At 37.1% G+C, this 27,523-nt stretch overlaps 2 protein-coding genes across 4 annotated transcripts; both read left to right on the top strand.

The window, feature by feature from the left end:
* The first annotated feature begins 419 nt into the window (after positions 1–419).
* On the top strand, positions 420–11,294 carry LOC121407268 (zinc finger protein 616-like). 2 transcript variants are annotated; one of them, XM_041598249.1, is made up of 4 exons: positions 420–522; positions 3,176–3,656; positions 6,871–10,521; positions 10,562–11,294. In XM_041598249.1, exons 2-3 carry the CDS (start codon positions 3,254–3,256, stop codon positions 10,491–10,493), a joined length of 4,026 nt encoding a protein of 1,341 aa, XP_041454183.1. In that variant the 5' UTR covers positions 420–522; positions 3,176–3,253; the 3' UTR covers positions 10,494–10,521; positions 10,562–11,294. The 2 variants fall into 2 exon arrangements, with proteins under 2 accessions (XP_041454183.1, XP_041454182.1); XM_041598248.1 differs by having other exon boundaries at positions 6,871–11,294.
* Positions 11,295–15,872: 4,578 nt separating this feature from the next.
* On the top strand, positions 15,873–24,967 carry LOC121407267. 2 transcript variants are annotated; one of them, XM_041598246.1, is made up of 2 exons: positions 15,873–16,061; positions 21,120–24,967. In XM_041598246.1, exon 2 carries the CDS (start codon positions 21,273–21,275, stop codon positions 21,954–21,956), a length of 684 nt encoding a protein of 227 aa, XP_041454180.1. In that variant the 5' UTR covers positions 15,873–16,061; positions 21,120–21,272; the 3' UTR covers positions 21,957–24,967. The 2 variants fall into 2 exon arrangements, with proteins under 2 accessions (XP_041454180.1, XP_041454181.1); XM_041598247.1 differs by lacking the exon at positions 15,873–16,061 and adding an exon at positions 16,739–16,919.
* Positions 24,968–27,523: the final 2,556 nt, after the last annotated feature.

Below are 27,523 nucleotides of genomic sequence, written 5' to 3'. Positions count from 1 at the left end.
CTTTCTTTCCTTTATTTTTAATTTTTCAAGCGGCGCCTTTTCTTTCTTTTACTTTTTTTTATTTTCTTTATTTTGAGCGGCGCCTTCGGCGCCGCTCAAATATTAGGGGGGGCGCGCGCACCCTGCGCACCCCCCCTGGATCCGCCGATATGGCAATCAACATTTGACGTCATCTGAAATTTAATTGCAATCCCTGTATGAAGATGAGGCAACCATGGCAAGGCATTCATTCGTCCCAAAACAAATGAAAAACTAAGAATTGTATATCCAAAGACAACATTTAATTTTGATGATTCAATCATATCACAGCCCCGATCACACTAAAAATTAGGTCTGAAAATATTTTTATTTGGCAAAAATTTTTGCACGATGGCGAAACAAAATTAGGCTAGTGCCCTCTACGATGTGAATTTAGCTGCACAAATTGGAATATGGCGGTATCAGCGCTGTCATTCCTTCGCAAGGATCAGAAATCAAAAGAATTATCTGAGAAAGCTCCAAAACCAACAGGTTCCACGTTAGGTAAACATTTGTTACCCGACATTTATTTTTTTTCTCTGTAAGATTTTGAATATGTAATAATTTGTATGTGGATGGATATATTTGATTTGCTGTTGTTTAACGTTGTCACTAGATTGGCATTTGCATTCTCCGACTCTGTCCAGAATTCAGTCTACCTCAGCTGCACTACCGCCGGCCAGGCCAGGCATGGTGGCCAGGCGCGGGCGGCCAGGCCCATGGTTAGGGTCGGGGGCGCGCTTAGCCTGGACTCCTGGAGCTCATGCATGGAGAGTAATACCTCCAGCAAAGTTTGTGCAGGCTCCACTCCACTTCATGCTAGTACACTAGCTAGACAGCTGGCAGCCGTCTGTTTCGAGGAGTTTTTTAAACATTTTTTTAAATTTCTCCTCGTGCACAGACGGCTCGCTATCGTGCAGCCACCATCATGACCATTAGGGGACTTGCAATGCAAAATCCCCCCGTTGGGGCTCTTCAATTTCTGTCTTTAATGAATAAAAAAATTGACAATTATTGCGACCAAAATGCAAATTAAAAAAAGGGTGAAAAATCAAGTTAAAAGGAACTAAAACAGTGACTTACCTCGACTGTCACGCAAATTCACTTCCCCGTTTTGTCCGATCTTAAGTATGATGGGGGGACCTAAAGCTACGCACTTTGTTTACAAACGATAGAAACTATGCCAATTTTAATATTTGAACAAATTATCTGTCGCTAACTTGTGGCAAATATTCTAAAGATCATTAAGCAAGAACAAAATATCACAAAACTCACTAATACGAAAATCCCGCCGTGTTTTCCGAACACCTCTTGAATTCGCCGCCCGATGTTAGAAGGGGTCCTAAAGCTACGCACTCGATTTATCATGCAGAAAAATAGAATTTCCTGTGCCTCAATTTCTAAAATATGTTCATACTATTATAGGATAATATGAAATTAAAGAGAATATAGCTCAAAAATTCAAAACAGTTGTGGGTGTTCTCTGCATTTAGAGATTTACTGCAGCCTCTGTAGAAAAAATTGAATAGGAATCGTTCGTGACTCTGTAGTCACAATTCCACACAAAGTGCGCATTTGCCATTAAAAACTGCATGCGCGATGAGTGGTGCGTAGCTTTAGGACCCGCGCAGCTTTAGGACCCCCTACCATACATAAACATATGGCCATTGAGTCCCCTGTACAGATCGCGCTAGAACTTCGGTCTCTGTATTTGGTGAGTGAAGCCAACGGAGTTCAGCTGAACAACCAACATAACAGAGTACCGACAATGACCGAAGCTTTTGGTCTACACCTAACCCAGGCCCAGGGAGCGCCGGAACGCGTAGTGGTCCGGCGCCCAGCCCAGGAGCTTACAGTGTATTTACCCATACTCACGGGACAAGGGTAGATTATGGTCAAAATATCGAGTAAGATAAACCCCAGTCTCGATCGGCCATTTTGTTATGATTCACAACAAAAACGGCCAATCGAGACTGGGGAGAAGGAGAGAACTTTTCAGTTTTTTGAGGTTTCAGTCTGTGCCTCGACGTCAGGATTCTACCACTCGTTAGACCTTCATCCATAAGATCGGTGTTAGTGCATAATTTCTGTTTTCACAATTTATCTTGCTAGATGTTTTGACCATAATCTACCCTTGTCCCAAGAGTATGGGTAAATACACGGTAAGCTCCTGGGCGCTCCCTGGGTTACACCCCACCTAGATCTACCCAAACTTCGGGACGGTTAACTCGATCGGATATTCTGAGTGACAAAGATGGTATCAAAAAAAGTTTAAAAGTAAAATTTATAAAAAAATATGAGAAAGAAAAATAGCTTAATTTCTTACTCTTCACCCATATTTCACTCCATGTCCATCCTCCTGTATCCTCAAAATTGGTGATTTTGGGTCAGTATCTATTTCCTCACATGTATTATTCACTGCCGATTTCAAAACATCGCATGCGATAGGTTGCAGGTCAATTTATGCTGTTTGACCTGCGACCTATCGCATGCGATGTTTTGAAATTGTGTTTTGAACTTGCCCCATTTGTTTTACAATTACATCAGCCAAATCTAATAAATAGCTAGACAGCTGTCTGTTTCGAGGATTTTTTTAACATTTAAAAAAAAAAATTCTCGTACACAGACGGCTCGCTATCGTGCAGCCACCATTAGAGGACTTGCAATGCAAAATCCCCCCATCGGGGCTCTTCAATTTTTGTCTTTAATGAATAAAAATTGTGAAAATTATTGCGACCTAAATGTAAATTAATATTCCCTCTTGGCATTAATTGCAAAAAAACAGAAAATTCAAATTAAAAGGAACAAAAACAGTGACTTACCTCGGCTGTCGCGCATATTCACTTCCCCGTTTTATCCGATCTTAAGTACATAAACATATGGCCATTGAGTCCCCTGTACAGATCGCGCTAGAACTTCGGTCTTTGTATTTGGTGAGTGAAGCCATCGGAGTTCTGCTGAACAACCGAAATAACAGTGACCGAAGCTCTTGGTCTAATAAATAGCATGCTTCATTAAGAGAATGGTTGTAATTTTAAAAATATCCATACAAAAAAAATACTTTTTTTTATGTTGATTGTTCAATGAAACTATAATTGAATATGTTGCTCCTATTAGAGACAGAGTTACTCAATACCCTTATTTCATTCTTTCATAGATTTTCCAGAGTCCATTGATGATCAGGCACTTTGACAGATTTTGGTAAACATCACAAAAGAAATCCCAAGCAACCAAGATGAAGAGCAGAAAGAGAGGACGACCTCCTGCAGACTCTTCTGACAAGCCTGCAGCTAAAAAGGCTGCAATCAATTCCCCCACTCAAGGAAAGACCAGAGCCACTTCCAAAACAGTGCAGAAGCCTACGGTAAAGAAGACAGTGGTAATCAAGAAAGTTTCGGCTCCCGCGAGGAGCAAGAAATCTAAACAGACGGAGTCCAGCCGGGTAAACCAGAAGAAACATGCTCCAAATAAAAAGAAAACTCTTCCAATCAAGTTCAGTGGAGCCACGGGGAAGTCCTCGAGTGCAGAATCTGCTGAGAGAAGAGACCAAACAAAGCAGGATGAAGCAACTACTGAATTATTATCTGAGCCATCAATTGAAATGGAAGATGAACACAATTACAGCAAAGATCCTAGAGGTTTGTACTGTCGTACATTTGACTGTATTTAATAACAATGGACAAATGTTTTCATCGAAATGTCTCATGTATTTGGCAATTGATTGAGAATGTAAATTGATTCCTGTTGATGAAAAGAGCGGTTTCACAAAGTTATTCACATGCCTGTAGATCTTTAACTAGGATATGACAAAGCCAAGTATTTGTGTTTCAATCACATAAGCATAAAATTGAAGCATGTGCATGTACATTAGAACACAGAAGGGAGACCTTTGAAAGACCAAAATTTGGAAAGGTTTTACAGCAGTCTCCAAGATAAATGAAATTTGTCATTTTCTGTGGAATGGCTCCAAAAGACTCCTCAAATAACTCAGAAAAAGTGTTTGATACTTCTTTTAATACTGGGCTTAGACTAGTCCTATAGAGATATAGATATTTTTCAATGGTCTTTCAGAGATCTTTTATGCAACAAGCGACCGCGTAGCCAGGATTTCATTTTGGAGGGGCAGTAATGCACACAAAGGGAGGGGGAGTTTCCCCCTCCCGCGCAAAGCTTTCGGTGTTTCATAAATTAAAATGAAAAGGAGCCGTCTCTCTTGTCTGTAGTACCTATATCACCTCCAATTTAGTTGACTATAGTGTGATTTTGAACCTTGTTTTCAAAAGTGATTGTGAACGCACAAAAAGGGGATAAAATGGAGAAAATTAAAATAATAATTACATGGAGAGCTAAAAAGATATATCAAGTTTTTTTCCAAAGATAAGGGTCCTCTGATTTAAAGGAATGCTTCCCTTGGAAAGATTTTATTACAAACAATCTTTAATTCGCAAAACAGAGGAGAAAAAGGTTATATGCTGGGATGAAGATATTCCTTCCCGCCCTGAGCAATGAAACTCTGAAATTTCAAAGGGCGGACGTTTCATCAAATACATATCTCTTACACCCCATCGGCTTTAATTCTATTGATTTCTAAGATTATTGAACTTCATTACAAGGAAAAAAGTGCGCAAAAAGTTGAAACTTCTGTGATTTATCCAAATTATATAAACGCCGGCTTTACCTTATTTGGTTTAGTACAACCCCAGCTTCTACATCTCATGCGAATCGGACTCTGAACACGAAGTGTTGGGGCAAAAAGGACATCCTTTATAAAACATTTTAATTTTGTTTTTTCATCCCCGCAAATTCGACCCTAAACACGTAATTTTCCTAGGGAAATAGATACCCTTTTTTCATTATTTTTGTGTTTTTGACACCCTTATCACGTTACGTATGTAACGTGCCATATCGTGAAAAAGCCATCCTTTTTACATGTTTTTTTGGTCGCGCATGGTATCCACTCTTCAATGTAAGTGGCCCCCCGGGCTAATTCCATGCCCTAATGTCTGAATGTATATATTTGAGCTTTAACTGGCAAGAAACAATATATAGCTGAGGTGGAAAAACAGGGTTAGAGAAAAGGTGAGGGGATACAGAGGAGAACTGCAATATTGTCATTTAACCGCGTGCAGCGCGGAAGCATAATTCATATATTTTAATTTAGAGCAAGAGTGAAGGAGTTTCTCTTTTTTGAAAAAATAAAGAATGAAAAAAAGATAAGAAAAACCCACAAAGCTACCTTTCTTCCCTTCCTCCCTTCGCTTTTCCTTTTCTCCTCTCTTTTTTCACTTTTTTTTTCTTTTTAGGGACGTTTTTTCCTCTGAAAGATCAAGCAATGGTCTTACAGTGGTCTTTCAGAGATCTTGCTCTTTGTGAAATGAACGTTTAAAGGACAAGTCCACCCCAACAAAAAGTTGTGTATTTAATAAAAAGAGAAAAATCGTAACAACAATAACAACTAAAATTTTCATCAAAATCGGATTTAGAATAAGAAAGGTTATAAAATTTCTAAGTTTTGCTTAATTTCACAAGACAGTTACACAATCCTGTTTCATATGCAAATGAGGTGAGTGATGACATCACTCATTATTTCTTTTGTTTTTCATTATATGAAGTATGGAATGTTTCCAGTTTCTCCTCATTGTCATGTGTTATTTCTCCATGAACATGTGGAATTATCTTTTTTCTGCAAAGCAGAGCGAGACTATAGGCGACGCTTTTCTGATGGCAGCGGCTTCGTTAACATTGAAATCTTAGCCAAGGTTAAGATTTTGAAATGTCATCACAAGTAATAATAACGTTGAAAGTATATGGACCTAGTTCATAAAACTTGGACATAAGGATGATGGTGTATCACTTAATATTTTAATATTCTGCCTTAGTTTTGGGTCACATGACCAAGGTCAAAGGTCATTCAGGGTCAACGAACTTTGGTCATGTTGGGGGTAATTTTTTAATTGCCATCATAACTTTGTTTATGAATTTAGTTCTTGAAATTTGGAGATGAGAGTAATGGTGTGTCACTGAGCATCTTGCGTGAGTTTGGCATGACTAAGTTCGAAGTTGATATAGGGTCAATGAACTTTAGCTATGTTGGGGGTATTGTTAAATTGCTGTCATAATTTGAAAGTTAATGGATCTAGTTCATGAAACAAGGACGAGAAGGTAGTCAAGTATCACTTATCGTTTTACACAATTCTTACTTGTACGTCACATGGTCAAGGTCAAAGGTCACTTGGGACAAATGAATATATTGTAATATCATATATTTTTAAATTATTTAGTAGTTATTTCCAATATCAGCACTGCTGCCATATTGAATTGCGAAATGGAAGCGAGACTGCCAGAGGCATTCCACTTGTTTATGATATATATTTCTTTTGGTTTTTGACTAAGTTTTTTTTCTTTGTTTTGATTTTTGGGGGGGGTTGCCAAATTTACTTAGAAACTTGATGAAGCATAAGAGTGCTAAAATCAATTTATTTCAGCTGATGAATAAGAATAAAAAATGAATAAGACTTGTAAACACCATTTTTATTAACTTAACAAAATTACTGTTTGGAGCAATTTTGAGCCGTGCCATGCATTTACAAATTATAATAGAATTATGAAACAATAATTATTTTATAGTAGTTTGCAAAGTCAGCACTGCTGCTATATTGAATTGTGTGATTCAGGTGAGACTGCCAGAGGCATTCCACTTGTTTTGTAACACAACTATTTCTGCAACAGGCCCCAGCAAAGTTGCCTTATTTTTATGAAACAAATGTCTGAACAAAACTAGAAACATTGTGCAAGTTCTACTGTACTCTTATTAAACCATTATATATTTTTATATCTCTTTTTTCTTTTCAGATGAACTGATGAAATTGAACCTGCTGATTTATGCCTGCCCTGTATGCAAGAAATATTCCTTTGATCCTCAGCAGATGACCAATCATGCAAGGACAGCACATGAGGGCAAAGTTGGTGTTATGCTTATGTTGCCGCTTCCAGACGTCAAGTTACCCAAAATTGCATCCCCACAAAAACAGCAAGTATTAGCATCACCTCCGCTGACCAGGGTTGTAAGCCCGACTGCAGAGGGAAACAAGACAATGTATGGCTGCGACAAGTGTGATAGACAGTTTGATCGTGCTAGACAGATGAATATGCACAGATGCCTCCAGATGAGCAAGAGGAAGTCATCGCCCCGCAGGGGAGAGGAAAGTACATTATCAAAATCTCCTAGTAGAGCAGAAGAAATGTTAACGCTAATGACTCCCAAAGAGAACAAGAAAGAGTCAGAATCAGAAACAGTCACATCTCACCTTGTCATTGTTGAGAATGAAGCGACAAACTCTGATAAAATTAAAGAAAGTGGGGTGGAAGATGGGAAGAAAATTCCCCCCATACCTCCCAAGACGGCTACTGATCTTGTTGACACTGAATCTCCACAGCAGTTTGGAGACAGCCCTACCAAAGTAAGGAGCTTTGAAGAGGATCCCATGGATAATGGCATTGATGATGATGGTGATGATGATGATGGTATACCACCTACACTAGGTGTCCATCTAAGTAAAGACATACCACCAGAGGACAGACCTGGCACATGGAAACTCTGCAAAAGAAAACATGTGACAGGGTGGAAGTGGGAAGCACAGAAAGTGACTGATGAAGAGATGAAGCAGATAGCTGAACAGGAAAATGAGAAAAGGGAAATGGACATGATTGAGAAGGAGAAGAATGAAAAGGAGAAGAGCGAAATGGAGAGAAATAAGGAGGAGAGTGGAAAGGAGGACAGTGAAAAGGTAGAAGGTGAAAAAGAGGAGAGCAAGAAAGAGGAGGATGAAAAGGAGAGTGGAAAGGAGAAGAGCAAAGAGGATAAGAGCATAGAGGAGAATAGTGAAGTTGAAGAGACCCACAATCAGATAGATAAGATAGGCAGTCAGGTAAATATTCCTTCTACAGTATTGGGAGAAGATGATGATTATGAATTTTGTGAAGATGATTATGTAGAGGATAACGATGATGATGAACCTGTTCCATTTATACACAACCCAGAAGTGGGAAAGAAAATTGACCCTGATTCATTAATTGGCAAGTACAAAGCGCTATCCGATATACTAGACGATGATATGATGAAACAGTGGGCTAACAAGGATCCTCCTACAGTTGATGAGTTAAACAAATATATCAAAAAAGTACACGGTGGACTACAGAGTCCTAATGGGGAAGCTCTTGATTTTTTCATGTGTCTTATATGTCGCAAGGTGTTCAAGACTAAGAATGTTATGACTCCTCATATATTTTCTCACATCGGATATCGTCCTTACATGTGTGTGCAGTGCGGATACAGTTCTACTCACAAACGTGGCTGGACAACTCACATACAGAAACATAATGATCATGAACTCAAATGCTGGCATGGCCAATGTGTTTATGTTGGGAAGGATGCAGAGGATCTGGATGAGCATAGGAAGACCCACGCTCCATCCTTACGTTGCATTCTTTGCGATGTTAAGTTCAAAGGTCAAAGCACCATGCTTGGTCATCTGTACATCAGCCATCGGGAGGAAATCAGGGAAGGAAAAGGGAAAGAATTCTACACATTAATGGCCACAGCTGGGCGAGCAAAGAGTCAGATTGTTCTATTTGAGTGTGATATTTGTGGACAGAAGTGCAAGACAAAGAAAAGCTACTACACTCATATAAGAACGAATCATGCCCAGCAATCTGGCTCAAAGAAAGCTAAAGGACGAAAGAATAAAAATGGAGAAAAAAAGAAGAGGAAGAGGATGAAGAAGCGCTCATCTTCCCGCAACTGTCCTATGTGTGGAATGGCATTTGAAGGTGAAGTAAAATTGACACGTCACTTGAACACGCATCCTTTTATCTACCGTTGCTCTATGTGTGAAGAGAAGTTCTTGACATATGGCGCACTTAATGAGCATGTTGGGTTCCACAGGGCTGATCAGGAAGGAGAGTTCAACCCTCAAGACAAAATCAATGAGAGTCTACGAAGGAGTATCTACTTGGCTGGGCAGATGGATAAAGCACTGGAAGCAGACAAGGTGCAATGGGCGCAGCGCAGAACTGGAGCAGAAGCACCTAAGAGTGCGATGACAGGCTCCATCTTTGATGATTTAATGTCAAAGATCAGTATTCCTACTGAAATTGTAAGCAAAGAAGAACTAGAGGAAGTTGGGGAAGACTTTGTCAATCTGAATTACAAAAAACTGACTCCTTCCATATTACGATATATACATTTACGCTTTGGGAATGTTGAATGTGGAGTTTGTGGGAAACTCTTCCCAAAGGTTGGACTATGTAAGGATCATACTAAGAAGCATACAAAGGTAAAGGACTGCAAATGCCCCCATTGTGATTTTCAAGGTAAAAATAAGAAAGCTCTTGAAAGTCATTTGGCCAGGGTCCACAATGAAGGTGAATCGTTCCATTGTCCTAAATGTGATACCAACATAATAGGTGCTGATCTTTACAAGCATCATATGAGGAGACATGCTAAAGAAGACTCTGGACCTTACACGTGCACTTGGTGCAACACAGTTGAAGAGAAAAGGGAGGATATGAAGAACCATATCATGAACACGCACCCTATGATGCCATTGGCTGAGAGTACTAAGATAATGGGACAAGGGGTTGTCATCCACAGAGAGAAGGGAGCCCCTTTCTTGGTGTGTGAGGTGTGTAATGAAACCTTCCGCCGTATTTGTGATCTTCGCCGTCACATGTGGAAACATTCTTCTGTGAAGCGATTTACCTGTGATCTTTGTGACTATGGCTCTGACAAGCGTGGAAACATCATAAGCCACATGAGGAAACACTCCACTGAGAAGCAAGCAGCCTGCCATGTCTGTGGGAAGATGTACAAGACAATGCAAAGCCTGAAGCTCCATGTCCAAACTGCCCACCTGAAGTTGAAGCCACACAAATGTGACCTCTGTGATTATGCTGCTGCCCAGCCAGTCCATTTACGTCGGCATGTTGTCCTCCACCACAACACTGGAGAGCGCCGTCGATTCCGATGCGCCATCTGTCCCGACTACAGGGCAACTGATCTGCAGGTTGTGAAACGACACTACCAGAAGAAGCATCCCAGTCAGAAGATGAACCTCTCCAAATGCTGTCCACCTGATGCATTCAACCCATCCACTATGAAGAAAGACAAACACCAGGTTATCCAGGTGGTACCATCTGTACCTTCTCTGAATGAAACACCCGCTGTCAATCATGACACACCGATGCCGCCCGAGTCAACTCAAGAGATGGACCATGAGCAAGTGAACCAATCTCATGAAATGGATCCTGCTATAGTTGAAGTACAGACAGAACAACATCAAGAAATTCCTCAAGACATGACAGTTGAGGTAATTCTCCCAGAGGATCAAGGGCAGCTGATTGATATCAATTCTTCTCTTCCAGATGTTATCAATGCTTTAGCTTCACTTCAAGATTCTGAAATCATCACTCAGTAATACCCAAGTCAATTCCAAAAAATTCTAAACTCAACAAAGACTGATTTACAATAAAACATCAAATTTATAATACTACACAGTCAATCCAACAAAATCTATTCTAAACTAAACAATGACAAATTGAAGAAAAAAAATTATGTGCGTGTTCATCAAAGTGCTGTTGGTTTGGCAATGTGAGTCAATTATGACACTAGTCACAACACTAAAATGATATGACTCTTTGCATCCTTCAAGTTAAGTCCTCACTAAATATTACAAATATTGCAAATGATCAAACATAATCAGCTATGTCAAAGACATGAAGGTGAAACCTTCTTAAAGATTGTAGAAAGACTGGTGTAGTAGAAGAATATTGATAAGCAATGCAATAGATTGTTAATGTTGGATAATTAGAAATATGCAGGAAACATTCTTCATTGAATGTCAATTTAGTGAAAATCTAAGACAATCTTGATTTTGAAAACCCATAAAAATTATACACAAGACACAGATAAATAATTGAGAACCTTCTTAAAAAGCCGAGGTTGTTATTAATTAAAAATAATCTCTATGCAGTATTGATCAAAGAGTATGAAATGATATACAAAGATAAAACTGACACAGAAATGCTGTTACTTTCAGTTGCTGTTAGAAATTTACTGAATATGATGTAAAGAAGTGAAAAAAGAGAATGCTTTTTTATTATTTTGTTGTTGCTACCCTTGGAGTACACAAATGGTGCCTGTCCATGCTGCATTGATTGAGCTGAAATGAGTCAAATCAACTGGGGTAAAAGTGTCAGTTTGTTTGGTTTGACTGGGTCTTAGATGCAGAAGGCTTGAGTTATTTGAAACATAAATACCCTGAAACAAAGAGCTCAATGATTGATTGTAGGCTGAAATTTTATGATTGATCATACACAATAGTCAATGCAATTGATTGTGGAAATCGGCACTACAATCAATCACTGAGCTTTATGTTACAGAGTCCAGAAGAATCCAACCCTACAGATGAGAGTCAGAATCTAGCCATGCACAACATTTAGCTTTTTGTTAACGAGAGTTGAACAGGAGAAGCTTGTCCTATACTTGCAGTTTACTTTTTGTTTAAATTAACCCTGAACATGCCAGATAGTTGTTGCTGTTTGGGACTTGTGTGTTTTAAGCAGTGCCAATTCTCCATTGTTACTCCTTTATCAAGTATAAACCTATATTATCATTGCACCTCAAAAAGATGATGGTTTTGTTTGTTTTGTTATGTTAATGGAACTTATTTAACCATTCTTACTTTTTATTCATCAAGAAGATCATAAGTAGTGTGTGTACTTTTGAACGTAATCTGTATGTTTTATATCACTTGGTCATGCTGTTTGGATTTCTAATAATGCAAATTTTATTCACATTTTAATGATATGTCATTGGCAATAATGTGGAGCATTGTGGCCCAGAGGATTAGTCTCCTGACTTTGAAACAGATGGTCTTGGGTTCAAATTCCAGCCATGGTGTAATTTCCTTTGGCAAGAAAGTCATCCACATTGTGCTGCACTCAACCCTGGTGAGGTGAATGTGTACCTGGCAGGAATTAGCTCCTTGAAATGCCTCCACACTGTAAAGGGCTGCGGGGCTAAAGGCAGGGTAATGATATCTAAGTCCTTTGCAAGTGCATAGGGGTGTTTTCTTATAATGTGATTTGCTCTGTACACGAACAGCGTTATTATTATTATTAATGCAAAATTTTTAGTCTGTTTGAAGTTGGTTTCGCTGATGTTACTGCATTATGAGAAAGCTGCTCCAGTATCAGGTGAAATGTGACAATGCCATTTTAACTTATATCAACCACAAATACAGTACTGGGCCCTGAAACACAAAGATAAGCGATCAATCGCTAAATGGACTTACTGCTCAATAACAATGTTGCATTCACATTTATTTCGAAATACTGACCAGGAATCAATCAGAAGTGTTCTTTCATATTTGCTATTCATCGCTAAGCTTTGTGTTACGGGCCCCAGGTGTACAATGTCATATCAAGGAATTATTCAACCATTGCAGAAGACAAATTCCTTCAAGTAGGTGAATTGGTGGAACCTATTCAATAGTCTTGATAAAAACAATGGGTTGATGGTGGATTATAGTGAATTTGTGCATAAATTTGATGAGAAATGCTATATATATCAATATCTATATTTGTATGCTCATGTAAATATTTTTTGTATAAATAGGACACAGTAATGAACTGTTTTTCAATTGATCATTAGTCTGTGTTCTTCGTTTTCAGTTAGAGATTACCTAGTTTGTTAATTTTCTGATAAAATTGCTTATTGTAAATGATTTTACAAATATTCCCAAAGTGTAACTCAATGAATGTTTTTTTTCCTGAGTATGTGTGAAGCTGTGAGCTTTGCTCCCCTATACAGTAGGAAAATTTACAGGAAATGGGTTTAAAATGGAGCATTTCAAGCGAATACATCCCCACCTTCTTCGTTGATGAAAATACATTACAACATCACAATTTACTTCTATGGGAATTGCCTCCTTTTGAAATGAGATAGCTTTCTTGTTGAGACAATTATATAAAAAATATTTATCTACATTCAATTTCAAATAGTGCATCTTTGATGATATTTTCAATCTGCCCCCACTTGAGGTTTATGACTCTATAAAGATATGTTTACAATTTTTAAGTATATTGTGTTACATATATTTTGTTAAGTTTATATTCAGTCATTTTACAGGCTACATTTAAGTTTCAATATCACTTTAGAACATTTAATTTGCAATATGTTGGGTTGGTACAATTCTTGGTTGTTGATATGTGACATCATGTTATTCAGGTACATGTAGATGGGGGCAGGGTGGCACAGTTATTACCCCCCCCCCCCTGACTACATGTTTGCTGCTTCACACCATGCAATGAGTACAATCAGTCTTGAATGTATTCAGAGGAAAGATGTTACTTTGCCAAAACGTTAAAAAAATAATAATTCTCTTTATTTTCATTTTGAAAGTTTATGTTATATTTTTCCATATTCAAAACTTTGGGTTAATCCTTTGTGATTTAAACTTTACTTTCATCTGATGTTCCTAATAGCAATAAAATTATGAAGTGTTCGTTTAGATTTTAACTTCAAGGAATACCCATCATTGTTCTACATGGCCTGCACTGTTAAAAAAGAGACATTTTAAAAAAGAGCCTTGTTTGGGTCAGACCTCCTTTCAGATGTAGAATTATTTGTAAATGGTGTCAAACTATGACATTGACTTGAGTAGTTTGCTGTAATTCAAAAAATTGTACAAAGCTTTCCATGATCATTCCAAGTTTTGCCTTTTTGATGTGTTCCTCAATTTGCTCTTCAGAGCAGGCACTGAATATTGTTTCATTTAAAAAGCTATTTTGCAAGGATATCTTGTGATGAAAATGGGTGTCATTACAATGTATTTTTGATTAAATGACCCAATACTATTTCTTGCAGTTATTTTAATTGTAATCATTTTTTATTGAATTAGTGTATGCTTGATTGATCCAAATTGTGCGTGAAATGCACATTTTTATGCCTCTGTCCACCAAATAACAAGGGCTGTACATAGATTGAGCCGATGAGTATCAAACTCACTATTCCTGGTTACACTTCATAATTCCGAAGGTTCGTAATTCCGAATGTTCTTTATTCCGAAGGTTCGTAATTCCGAAACATGTAAATTGCCTATACCTCGATGTTCGTTAATCCGAAAACGTAAAAGGTTTCATTAGTCCGAACATTTGTGGTGTTATTCTGAAGGTTTGATAATCCAAAAACGAAATAAGGTTCGATGTTCCAAAGGTTCGTTAATCCGAAAACGAAATAAGGTTGTTCCGAAGGTTCGTTAGTCTGAAAACGAAATAAGGTTCATTAATCATTTCGTTTTCGGATTAACAAACCTCATTTCGTTTTCGGATTAACGAACCTCACTTCGTTTTTGGACTAACAAACCTTCAGAATAACCAAGCTTCGGAATTATGAATGTATGCGCTATTCTTAATGTACATATTGAGTAGATCATAAACAAAATTTTATAAAAATAATGCAATTTCATATTCAGTTTATTATATTTCCATACAGTTTATGGTAAAGCTATTAGTTGTTTCATGATATACAGTTTTGATGGTTTTACACCACACCAGTAAAGATTCAAACCTGAAATATTACACAGTGAACAAGGAAAGTAGGTATGAAAACAAAATTAAAGGTGACTGCTAGCTTTCTTTTGCTTACTAGTATTTATATTTTGAGCAAATTTTCATGTATAGATGGACATACAGTAAAATGATTGTTGACTTTAATTTGAATTTTAACAAATTTGGGGGTCCTCAATACTATATTCCTTAATTTGCATTACCATCCATTCTTGAAATGTAGATGATAGTGATAATGATGTTGATGATGATGATAATTACGATTGTGATGATGATTATAATGAATTTGATGCTGATGATGATAATGGTGATTATAGTGATGATCGATGATGGTGATGATGATGATGGTGATGAAGATGGTAATGATAATGAGAATGATTGTGGCGACTATGGTGACAGAGATGATGATGATGATTATGGTGCCAGGGTATTTTGATCCGGAATTGTGATGTGGGCTGTGAATATGGGGGAGTGGGTGGTCCTCATGCCAATTAAATGAAATGTGACATTTTTATTTAATGATGGGTAATGGTTTGGAGACATTTCTTTTCCCACACTATCTTTTGACTTTAATACTTGAATTGTGGGGGTAGGTGCCCCCCCCCCCTCTCGCCCCATCCCTGGATGGTGAAGATAACATTGGTGAATCGAAAGGAGATGAACCCGGGAGATGATGAATGGGTTGAAAGAGACCGGGAAAGAGAGAAGTGAAAGAGAAATCCAAATTGTTTAAAAAAATGGAAGAGGGTGGAATGAAATCAAGTTTTGATTGTTTGGGAAAAACATTTTGATTGTGAAGTTAATAGATGTGGTAACCTTTTGCCCCGCGACCTTACCTAGTTTTTTGGCTTATTTCTTCTTCCACATTTGGCCTATCCCCTTGTTCATATTTTTCTTGTAAAGTTTTTCTCGTTTCCGTCTCAGTATTTTTTAATTTTTCCCATCTTTTTCTTCTGTTTCTCTTCTTTGCCCTCTTCTATTCTTCTTTCTCTATTTTTCAATTTTCTCCTAATTGTTCTTCCTTCTTTTCATTTCTTTCACCTCTTCTATTCTTCTCGTCCCCGGTCTCATCCCTTTTTTCTGCCCTGTCTCGTCTGTCTGTCAACGCTCGTAAACATTGCGTAACACCCTTTTTTCGCGGCATTCCCGTTTGCGTGTGGTGGGTGTGTATCAGATTGTGTGTCCCACTCACAAGTACGTTACATTCAGCGCTGTATTCATGTACCGTACAGTGGTACTACACACACAATCGGCTAGCTCCGTTGATTGCACAATACCCCTGGAAAAACGAGCGTGTGTTGTTTTGAATTGGATCGGGGCGATGTGTACAGATTTGCATAGACGATGCAGAACTGACACGTACCGCTGGCTTGCGGCGAAGGGAAACGGTGATAAAACACTCTCTATATAGTGAGGTAAGATCAAATATAATTGCAGTTTTCAACTTATATGCAATTTAAGATATTCTTTATCATCCTGTACAAATTTGATGTGATTTAATGAGTTTAAGTACGAGAAATATGACATCAACCACTCCCAACTTTGTAAGCAATTGATTGAATTGTGTCGGTGCAGTGCTAAGGCTAAGCCACTGCAATGCAGACTACACTAATAGTACTAGCTACTCGCTATCAGTCCAGTCAAGTGCAGACTAGATTAATATTAGACTAGATACTAGGTCTTACTGTTTCTGTTAGATCTAGTCAGTTTTTTCGCGCCTGTAATAATTTAAGTTAAGAGAAAGCTCTATTTTGTATGTTATGTGATGAAAATTATGGAAAGGATTTTTTTGGGAAAACCCTACTTTAAGTTTGATCAAGACCTTGTCTTTTCTGTTGGACATGATGATTGCGCAATGTGATCACTACAACTGATGATGATGATTGCGCAATATGATCACCACAACTTAAAGCAGATTCAATCATCAATGTATGATCCGTATCATGATCACACACTGCCTTGCCTTGGTACGTTATATAAGGTACACTGTAATTTCTCTTGGAACTCAAGAGGGCATTGTTGGACATTTTATATGCTGCAGATGGTGTCAGCTGCCCTTGAACACCATAGTTACATGTATCCAATGCTTTTTGCAGATGCCATGTTCTGTTTATCTGAACTCTGAAGATTCTCAGTTCGCGCATGCTTTCGGCTGCTTTGGACAGTTTGGGAAGATCCCGGCAGGATGGCGCCACCTTCTGCTTTGTGAATTGACGTCAGCAGATGTGCTGGCCAGCACTGATGAAGCCAAAACGCAGCGTACATAGTGTATAGTGAGTGATTGTATTACAGAATGCACGTATTTACGCATCAGAAAATAATTTCAATTCTCTAAAAATCTTTGCAACATAGCCTAGGCCTGCATGTACTTCAAGAGGGAATTTGAATTGAAAAATTATGTTAATATACACACTTTCAAAATCTTTTTTCTCAAAATAACAGAATATGGCCATAATAGCTCGTTGTGAATAAAACATTGATTTTTTGCAGATGTTTGTATGGTGGAAGCTTACAGGCCACAGAACAGGTTTAGAATTCAGGGGGGATGAATATGCATAAAACTTTATTAAGAAATAATTTGATTGTCATTTTCACTTTCTTTTTTTTATAATAGCCTCCCCCTGGTTCTGCAGCCATTAGCTTAAATGTAAATCTGTGTTTGTCGCTTGAAATACAGAAAATGTTGAAAATTTCATTGAATCTGATAAGTTCATAGAAATTTTGTCTACGGGCTTTAGTGTGAAATCAATATTTTAGGGAAATGCAGTGCACCTTTTTTTTATGGGACTATGGTCATGTGTCATGAGGTCGCCCCCTTTTGCGTTACATGGTGATTTTTGCTTTCGCGACGCACTTTCAACTTTAAAAACATTTATCTGACAAAGTATACACCCTATGATAGCAAAAGTATACATTTTCTGAAAGGAAATTGCACAAGGAATCCAAATCTGCACTCAAAAATAGCATTAGGTGTAAGGCAACAGTTTTACATGGATTTAAATAGGGAAATTCTGAAATTTTTTTTAATCTCATGGTTTTTGTCATAAAATTTTGTGTAGTCCCCCTATGACAAAAATAATGCTATATTATGACATAACACATTCAGACCTTTCTAACAATATAATTGTGTAGGGTTCATGTTCAATTAATGACCTGAAAATTGACCCCGACTTTAGCCAAAAAAAATCATGCGTACTTTCAGGAATCGTATGCTACATGTGTATATATATCAAGTGTTATGATGCTTGCAATACCAACATTTGTTGGGTTTTCTTTGCCTTGTACATCAGAATTTATAAGTTATTAACATTTTAAAAGGAATTGATGGTACACGTAGGTACATAAACAATTCAAAGGAAAAGTAAGAATTGAAATGCAAGTTACATGTACACAATTTGCTTACCGAGGCTCTTATTACAATGATCTGCCAAGTGATGATGACATGCAAGAGACAATGTCTATAGGTTCAGGAGTAAAGACTGAAACAAGTTTGCAGATGCTGTATGTACAAACATACATAAATTTATATGACTACTGCAGCTTCATGAAAGAAGTTTCTAAAGTGCAATTGCACACATTATATCCACATAGTCTGTGTTTGATAGTTTAAAGCCATGGCGGGTTTTGATGAGTTCAAAGCCAAAATATAGTATGCAGTCCTTTGGTATGATAGCATTTGAGGTAGGTTATATCCATTTGACCATTTCACACAGACACTTATTGTTTAATGTCAGTGTGTGTGTATTTAGTGAAATATGTATACATGAATGTGTAATAAGACATCAGTGAAGATGTACAAACTTGGTGCTTTTAAGAAAATAATGCTAAACCTAAAATTCGTAACACATTGTCTGGATGTTTGAAGGTCATTGACCTGTGTCAGTTAATAATTTGGATGATTTGCCTTAATACTGAGCAGTATTTTCATCCCCTCAGAATTGTAGGAAGTGTTTGTTTTTTTGTAATTGATGCAAGTTTAGTGCTAACAATAACTGTTATTCAAATATGTGTCAGTCTGGAAGAAATGTCAAAATTAAGACATTGCAAATTTATCAGATTTTTATGTTTCAAACTTATCACACAGGTCTATGACATGGCCAAACCTACTTTTCAATCATTAGACAGTAAAGTAGAGTATGTTAGCTTTAATTTGATACCAAGTTTGTAGGTTTAGGCCAAGTTTTGACAAAAATATTGATGTTTTCCCCAAAATTGCACCAAAAATTGCGTTTTCCCATTGACTTTGTACAGGCGGCGCCGCTTCTGGCACCACCCCTCATCACCTCTGGTGTCCTGACTTTTGAGAGCTATAACTCAAGTTAACTATAAAGTCCACAACAATGAAACTTTCCAGGCTATTGCCTTATTAATTCAGCTTTAAAATGATACTAAATTTATTGGAATAGCCTCTATGGTTTTGAAAATAATTAAGAATTACTATAGCACGAAGCCAAAATGTGTAACAGCACCACCCTTTTTTGGGGGGCGAGCTCATGACGCATGACCCTATCTAAATCATGGCACAGGAAAGAAATAAAAAAGGCACCAACATATCTAGGGCCAAATTGAAGCCCCTGTCCTTAATTATAGACTTTGTTTGACCCATGAAAGAGAACATTTCACCCATCCACAATGTAAATTGACTTTCAAGAAACTGTAATAATGTACAGTGTAAGCCCCAGTCAGTTTCCCAAGAGGTGCATATTACTGTTGTGGAAAGTGTCAGATTTTGTTTGATTGACCTGTGACAGACTGACAGGTCATCTTGTTTCAATTTCTTGTGATCAGAAAAAAATTGGAATAAGATTCACATTCACAAGAGTGTTCAGCTCAGCAGGTCAATTATTGACTCCTGTCTGGTAGACAATAACCTTCTGTAACATTTTATATTGGCCCTTGTTTCAAGCAAGTTTTAGACCAGATTATGCAATATGTATTATTATGCAATATGTATTACCCCGGCATGTACCTCAATTTCTCTCAAGTCATGCAGATTTCTGCAGTCTCAAAACATTAGAATTAGTCCTTCATTCATAAAGAATTTGGTATGGTCATGTGATGCTTAGATTACTCTCTTTTTCAGACCCTGATTTTAGTTCTTTATTTACAAATTGCCACTGAAATATAGCCTTTTGACAATGCCTTGTGACTTGGCTATATTACTCGTCAAGTAGTGGCTGAGGTGAGACTAGCAGTCCGTGATGGGAGTAAATATTCTTTTAGAACGCAAATGCCGTTAAAATAAACACCAACCAAGTTTACATGTATAGAGAAACCAGGTTTAATGTGTGATTGAGTCTTCATTCTGTTTTTGGCATTTGATAAACATCATAAAAGAGACACTGGCCTTGTATAAAGGCTAGCTCAAATGCTGCTCAGGGAGCATTTCATGAAAGGACTTGTCAGTCATTTTATCCAACAGTTGCTATGGTAATAGTGCCTCTCAGCCAATCATAATCAAAGGAATTTGTCAGATCTGACAACTTGTCAGATGAAAATGTTGATGAAACGCTCCCCAGAAGGTGCTCAGGCTCAGCCCAGCTCTAAAGACCCCCCTCCCCTTTGCAACATAGCCATTTGCATGCACAGCTAGATCATGGAGGCAGTGCTCTTGCACCCAAATTTTGCACCCATAATCCGTGCAATCTTCCCCGCAGCCCTATGCGTACCAATAATGTCAGAGATGTACTCTCGTAACTTCATTTATATTTAATAACTTGTAATGTTATGTAATTTAAAAGATTCATCATTCAGATTATTGTGAATTAGACAATCAGTGAGGAGTTTGTTTTTTCACCAATGCTATAATAATTGAAATACCATAGAAGTAGTGAATTTGTGTCATCACAAACTTTCATTTACATACATGTACATGACTCCAGACCAGGATTTATGTGCAACACTGTTATGTGGACATCAGTGAAACTGAACATGCCATTAATTATTTTACACCTTAAATGTGTACTTTGGGCTGAAATTAATTTTATCTAACCTAAATAAATCATGAAGTAAAAAACAACAAGCAGAATGTGGAAAATTCCATCAAAATCTAATAACAAATAAAAAAAAATTAATTGAATTTTCAAATGTAGCAATATTTGGTAAATATCAGTTATATTGCATGCCATTGTGAATATTCAATCGGTGGGTTGATGATATCATGTCCTGACTTTCCTTGTCGTATGTTATAGGAAATCTTAAAGTTATTTCATACTTTCATGGTCTGTGAGTGTGATCTCCATTTTCCTTGTTACAAAATAAAGTTTCTGCATTGATTATCTTACATTAAAGTTGTTGATGTTGATCCAATGTTTTTAATTCCTCACTTCAGTTCATCCGCTGAAACCCAAAGGGAGACAGATTCCATAAAGGCATTGAAGTTGTTAAGACTTTCATTCCTGTTCAATTTTCCAAGGACTTTCTTTTATTGTTTGAATTCTTAATTCATTTGTTTTTTCATTGATCATTTTCAGGTTTTTCTTCGGTTTCTGGTAGCATCACAGCCATCACCATGGCCTCCCTGTAAAGCGGTGTGGTAAATTAGCTTCCTACCATCCCGTGCGGAATACAGATCAGCCACAGTGAATAGCTATCTGCATCACAGTCAGCCTTGTAGACCCTAAGATATGGCATCATCAGTTAAGTCCTCTCCATTGCTTGGACGCAACATCAAGCAAGAGGCTGTTGTACATGTGATCTGCAAGTCTCCACCCAGAGAATTGTCAGCAAGTAGCGACTCCTCATTTGTACCACCTGTAGCAGGCAAAGAGGTAGTTATTGTCACTGAAGACATGCCATCGACGAGCAACTCACCATCAGGACAGGAGACTGGCCAATCAAAAAACATGTGTCCTGACTCTACGGGCATCGACTCGGTCAAAGATGATCGCAAGGCTGGCGGCGGGAAGGTAGGAAGCGGTTCCAAGAAGAAGATGTGCGAGAAGGACAGCGAGGAGTACAAGCGCCGCAGGGAGCGCAACAATGAGGCAGTGCGGAAAAGTCGGCTGAAGAGCCGGCAGAAGGCCAGCGAGACGGAGATGCGGGTGACGGAGCTGAAGAAGGAGAATGCAGACCTGGAGCAGAGGGTCACCTTGCTCCACAAGGAGCTGGAGCTACTGAAGGACCTGTTCCTGACTCATGCTAATGAGCTCCCAGATCCTAGTACCACCTTTGGGCTCTTCAGTGCTAACCCAAACCTGGGATCTAGTTCTCCTAACCCAGCCCTCTCTCGTGTTGTCCTTAAAACTGATACTGTGACTGTGTCCTTGTCCTGTAAGAATGTCCCAGAGAGCATCACTACCACAACATGACCTACATTTGACCTTTTGCCAACAAGGTAGTAAAATTTGTGTAAATAATATTGGTTACATTTATCCATTGGATCCATTTTTAAGAAAGGCTTGTAGTGCTAAGCACTTTTAATAGATTAACATTGCATGTATTATGTCGTATTTGCTTTTGGGAAGTCAAATCACTTCACTGTGATTTACATTGTTGCTGAATATTGTTAGAAATTGCAAATATTGAAGAGCTTGAGATGGGTGAAATTTTTCAGTTTTGCTAAATTTGTACAAAACAGTGATGTGCGCATCAACTTTCATATGAATATAAAGCGATGGCATCACACGTTCACTTTTTCTAGAATAAGAAAAAAAAATATTTTAGATATTTCAATTTTTCCTATCGTAAAATTTGGTTTGGTTACTCGTATAATCATCATTATCATAATTTATTGTGATGTGGTGGAGATATTTAGCTATCAAATCTATAAGATTTGATATTTTTTATGTAAATGGGATGACATCAATGTGACATCTTTGTTCCCTTTTTTTGCATAATGACTAGAATATGTATGTACATGTGATAGTTCCATGAAAAATAAGCAGTATAAAAAGGTCATAATTTTGTTATGTTGCATCCTTTCATTATGATATCTTCAGTTCTATGCTTGTCCGATTTTATCTCCATGTATTTGTTTTCGGTCTGTTGTTAAGGAGAACTTGTGTAAAAGTAAATATGATGTCGGTGGAAGGTAATGAAAGACAGAATGGTAAAAGGAAAGGTTTTCTAAGGACCTTGTCAACTCAATAATAACCAATTTTATATAAAGTTGTGTTAAGTCAGGAAGCATGGATCTTGTTTAGTAGCTCAATTCATGTACTGTTATTTGATTTAAAGTATCATCCACATGATCGATAGAAGTCAACTCACTTCGGGTTAAGGGCAAACCAATCATGCTGATAGTCCTTAAATAGGAGAAGTTCATAATTCAAGAGTGCTTTCTTTTATTCAATTGCCATGATCTGTAAATGGCATATTGTCTGATCTGGCACACTTTTTTTCTACAAAACTGGCATTATTTTCTGCTAATTTGGCTACCTAAGTTTTAAGCCATGATATTATGTTTACAAAAAAAAAATGCCTTGTGGCCCCTGCAGTTTGGGGGGGGGGGGCTTGAAAGTCTGTATTACAGGCAAGCTGTCCTACTGGACGTGTCAGTCACGTATCAGGTGTTCTGATATAGGCCCTTGGGTTTTAGTCATACTGTCTACTTGTGATATTTAACATAATCGTTAATTTTTGTAAAATTTGCAATTCCCGTTAATTTTTTTTTGGAAGATTTTGGAAATATTAGGTATTCAGAATATGGTAAGTCAACATGTTTTTTTCTCTCTACAACATAGTTTACAAGACTACATCATATTGCATTCTAGGTTATCAACAATTGACTACATATGTATTTCAGTAATTTAGGAAATTGAGCTGATGCTATTGGAAGTGATGGTTATAATTAATATTTGGACAATGAAAATTAGAATAATCTTCATTTTTTTTGCTTGCACACCTGTCTGTCCGCCATCATCTTGTTCATGTTTATGTATATAGAAAAAAAGACCCTGTCACACTCTGCTATTTAACTATATTGGACTTTCTAATTTCTTCTGCTGGGATACAGAAGTACTTGACAGATTGGTCTAGCTTTCAACGTGTTCAAATTTGAATTTTTTGTTTTATGTTAGTGTCAGCATATAATGTGCTGGTCAATATTCAGTGTCTGAGACACATAATTGTAAAATGGCAGTTTGTGACAGTCTTACTCTTAAAGTTAGATGATAAGGTTTATTATTGAAAAGGTTTTCAGATTCCAACACTTAATGCTGCATCGTGATGAATTTGGAAGGTATCTTGCAATTTTCCAATGATTTTGTATAATAACAGTTTATAAACCATGCTTTAAGTTCAAGCAATTCCCACAAGATTCATGTCTGTTGTTTCTACAGTATTTCCTGTCACTTTTATTTCATTTTGATTAATTTACATATGCAATTTGATAGCTTAATATCTAGATGAATGCACTCTTGTCGAATGATATGGATTAACCCCCCGCCCTCCCATAAGGATATTTACATATCTGTATAATAGAAGATGATGTGATGGTCTGGTCATAATGTATGCTTTGTTTGAACACCTAGCTCCAATCTGAAACTTGGTAATATAATAATGTTTATCAATATCACATTTGCCCAGTTATTCAAGTTTTGCATTGTATCTATAACTGTATTTGTACCAATTTCATCATAAGTGAGTGCACTCCCTATGGATATGTTGATTAATAATAGTGCATATTACATTACCAATATCATCTAGCATTTCTATGTGCTTCCAAAGGAATTTGGATATTATTACCCTGGCATAACTTTTTCTGCAGCTTCTTTCAGAATTTAAATGCAACATTGTCATACTAAATGATGATGTCTTGTCATGGCTTATAGACAGAAATCAAACTAATCTTTTGGTGAAGTGCTGCACAGAAAAGTTTGTTTCTTTTGGACGGAAGGGGGTGTACTAATTTCTGATTGATGCTGTAACACAAACTTCTCCAACTTCCATCAAACCTGTCTAAGACCTCCCAACTGATCCAAGGAATAAATAAAAAAATGGCCACTACAGACAGTTGGCCTTTATGGACAGGATCTACAACATATTCCTTTCAAATTGGAGACAATTTTGGTGGCCACTGGTCACTAAACACCAAATTTCACTTTAGAAAGTGTGGCTGCTAAGACAGGTTTGACTGTTCTTTGTGTTTACTTATTTACTTTGATACATGCATACAGAGATCATTTATTAAATCAATCAATGCAAAGAATGAGTGTTATTATTTGTACAAATGAAAATGTAAAAAGATAGTCTTTGCCAATAATGTGCTAATTGTATGTAGGTATTATTGATAATATAGCTTCTTGAAAGTTGTCCGCTCCAGTGTACAGGTTATTATTTGTGTAAATATCTTTAAAGATTAAAGTGCATTTACCCAGTATCTCTCTTGATTTACCCTTGCTATGTTTTTTTTTTGTTGTTGCTGTTGTAATCATTGATTCTGAAGAGTTTGTTGAAAGTGGAAACTTAAATGGATGATAAACATGCCTGTATCAATTCGTCATCGGTTTCACAAACCGTCTCAAGAGGATTTCAGCAGACAGAAGCAATTAATTTTGAGATGTATGGAGGATTTCAACTATATCATTGATTTTATGCCATCATGGTAGGACAATGATGCCCTACTTTGGCAAAAGGAAGCAAGTTACAAAAGTATCATTTGTTGTAAATGAGCAATGCGTGATCGTCATTTACATAGCGTAAATGCAATCTAACTTCCCAAAATTTTGCAAGGACGTGAAACATACAAAGGGTGTTACAGAAACAACAATAACTCAAATTTGACTGATGTGTCACTTGTTCCTTTTGCCAAAGTTGGGCAGAAATAATGAATGTGATGAGATTCTGACATTTTATAATATAAACACATTCTACATTCTATTTCAAATATTTATTTGTGTAGTTTTAATTTTGGCATGTTCGGACACAAAAGCCTTGAACTAAAATCTCATCTGTAGGCCGATCATCTAGAATAAAAGCAATTGTTAGAAATAATTCTGTTGGTCGGAAAGCTATTGGCAATATTATTTCATGTGAAGTTTCTGGAATATGAATCGTTCCGATCGCTTTGCATAATGTGTGTGATTGGTTTATATAGTCTATCAGATAATCACCATTACTAACCTAAAGGGATGCTCTGAGCTGAAAATATTTATAGCTAGATAAAAAAAAGTAAAATTCACAAAGTATAATGTTGAAAATTTCATCAAAATCGGGTAACAAATTTGAAAGTTATTGATTATTTTGGTGAAACAGTTCTAGGCATGTCTTTATGAATATTCATTACATGGGCTGATGATGTCACACCGCCACTTTTCTTTTTCTTATGTTATTACATGAAGTCATAATTGTTTCCCTTTTTTCATAAGTGTAAATGATGTGTCTCCATTATGAAATAAGATGCAGCAAGAAATAACTAATGCACTTAATAAGTTGGCAATTCAATTGTTATAGATCTTGTTGGAAAATTTTGATTAAACTTAATTTCTTATACAAAAGAACAAGTGGTGATATGACATCATCAGGGTCCACCTAATGAATACTCATGAAGACATGCTTAGAACGGTTTCAGGAGAATAATGCAAATTTTGACAATTTAAATTCAATAACTTTGATATTTGTTATCCAATTTTGATGAAATTTTCAGCATTTTGCTCTGAATTTTACTTTATTTATAAAGATATGAATATTTTCAGCCAGGAGTATCCTTTTAACATATAGATGAATAGGTGCCCAAGGTGTAAGTTCCTCTGTCTGTTGCAGTAAATGTCCCTATAGCATAGCTTTTAAGATTGGGTCCTCAACGACCAGTGACTGACTAGTGGATAAGCAAATAGCATTTTCCCGCTTATTTGCTTGGACAAGCAATAACGGTCGTCACTCCAACACAGACCCAAGATTTTTTTTATTCATTCATTCCTTTAATATATATATATATATATATATTTTTTTTTTTTTTTTCTGGGGGGAAGGGAGATGACTTGAATGTGGCATATTTTTGTTTCTTAAATTATAGCCTCGTATTTACACCCTTCTTCATCCTGTTTCTTCAGGGTTCTTAATAATTTTTCACTACTTGAAAATCACAAGGATGATCATAATTAAAATAGTGAAATCTAATGTGATGTTTACTAGATTTTAATAAAATGGCATCATCTTACCGTCTTGCATACGTTTTTTTATCCCCCCCCCCCATGGCCCTCAAGCCCTCATCAGTTTGCAAGTAATACAAAACGTTGTGTTTAAGAATTGATTCTTATCACGTACATGAGTAGGGATTACAAAAGAAAATTGTTGGCCCTTTTGTTTATGTGGAAGAATACAACTCTAAAGAAAAGTAAAAATATAATCTGTAAAAGTTTAAATGAATTGTCAGTAATAAATAGATAAATACTGTAGTGCAGAGCCTGGGTGAGACATTTGCAGCTCGTTTTGCTCCCCTGTCCCCCAATGCTCATGATGGCTCGGGATTATTTTCTCCCCCTCCATAATTATTTACCGATCATCATTAACATGAACAGTTCTGTTGAACCACTTCATACACAAATGTGAAAATAAGTGACGTAATGAGCAGAAATGTTTGAGGGGCCAAACATCGTGTATGTCGCCAAATTTCTCAAAAGTTTCAATTAAGCAAAGCAAATTTTGTGATAGATTTTAACATAATGTAAGGAAAATTATATCAAATTTCACCCATTTGTCGATCCTTTCTATTTTATTTATTAGTCTCTTTTGTTGTGAAAAGTTTGGAATCCATGGCCCCCGCGAGCTCCCAATCAGTACGCCGATCTGGGGCCACGTTGCATAAAGAGTTACAACTGTTAAAAATTTGTCATGATGGCCTCAGCAGCCAATCAAAATCACCATGGTATAGTTGCCAAAATGGCAAAGTTACAACAGATCTAACTCTTTATGAAACGGGCCCCCGGGTGATAAT

This window comes from Lytechinus variegatus, chromosome 2 (genome assembly GCF_018143015.1).
Source record: "Lytechinus variegatus isolate NC3 chromosome 2, Lvar_3.0, whole genome shotgun sequence".
NCBI classification, from domain to species: domain Eukaryota; kingdom Metazoa; phylum Echinodermata; class Echinoidea; order Temnopleuroida; family Toxopneustidae; genus Lytechinus; species Lytechinus variegatus.
Note: the sequence above shows the minus strand (reverse complement) of the source record. Positions and strands in the feature narration are given on the sequence as shown.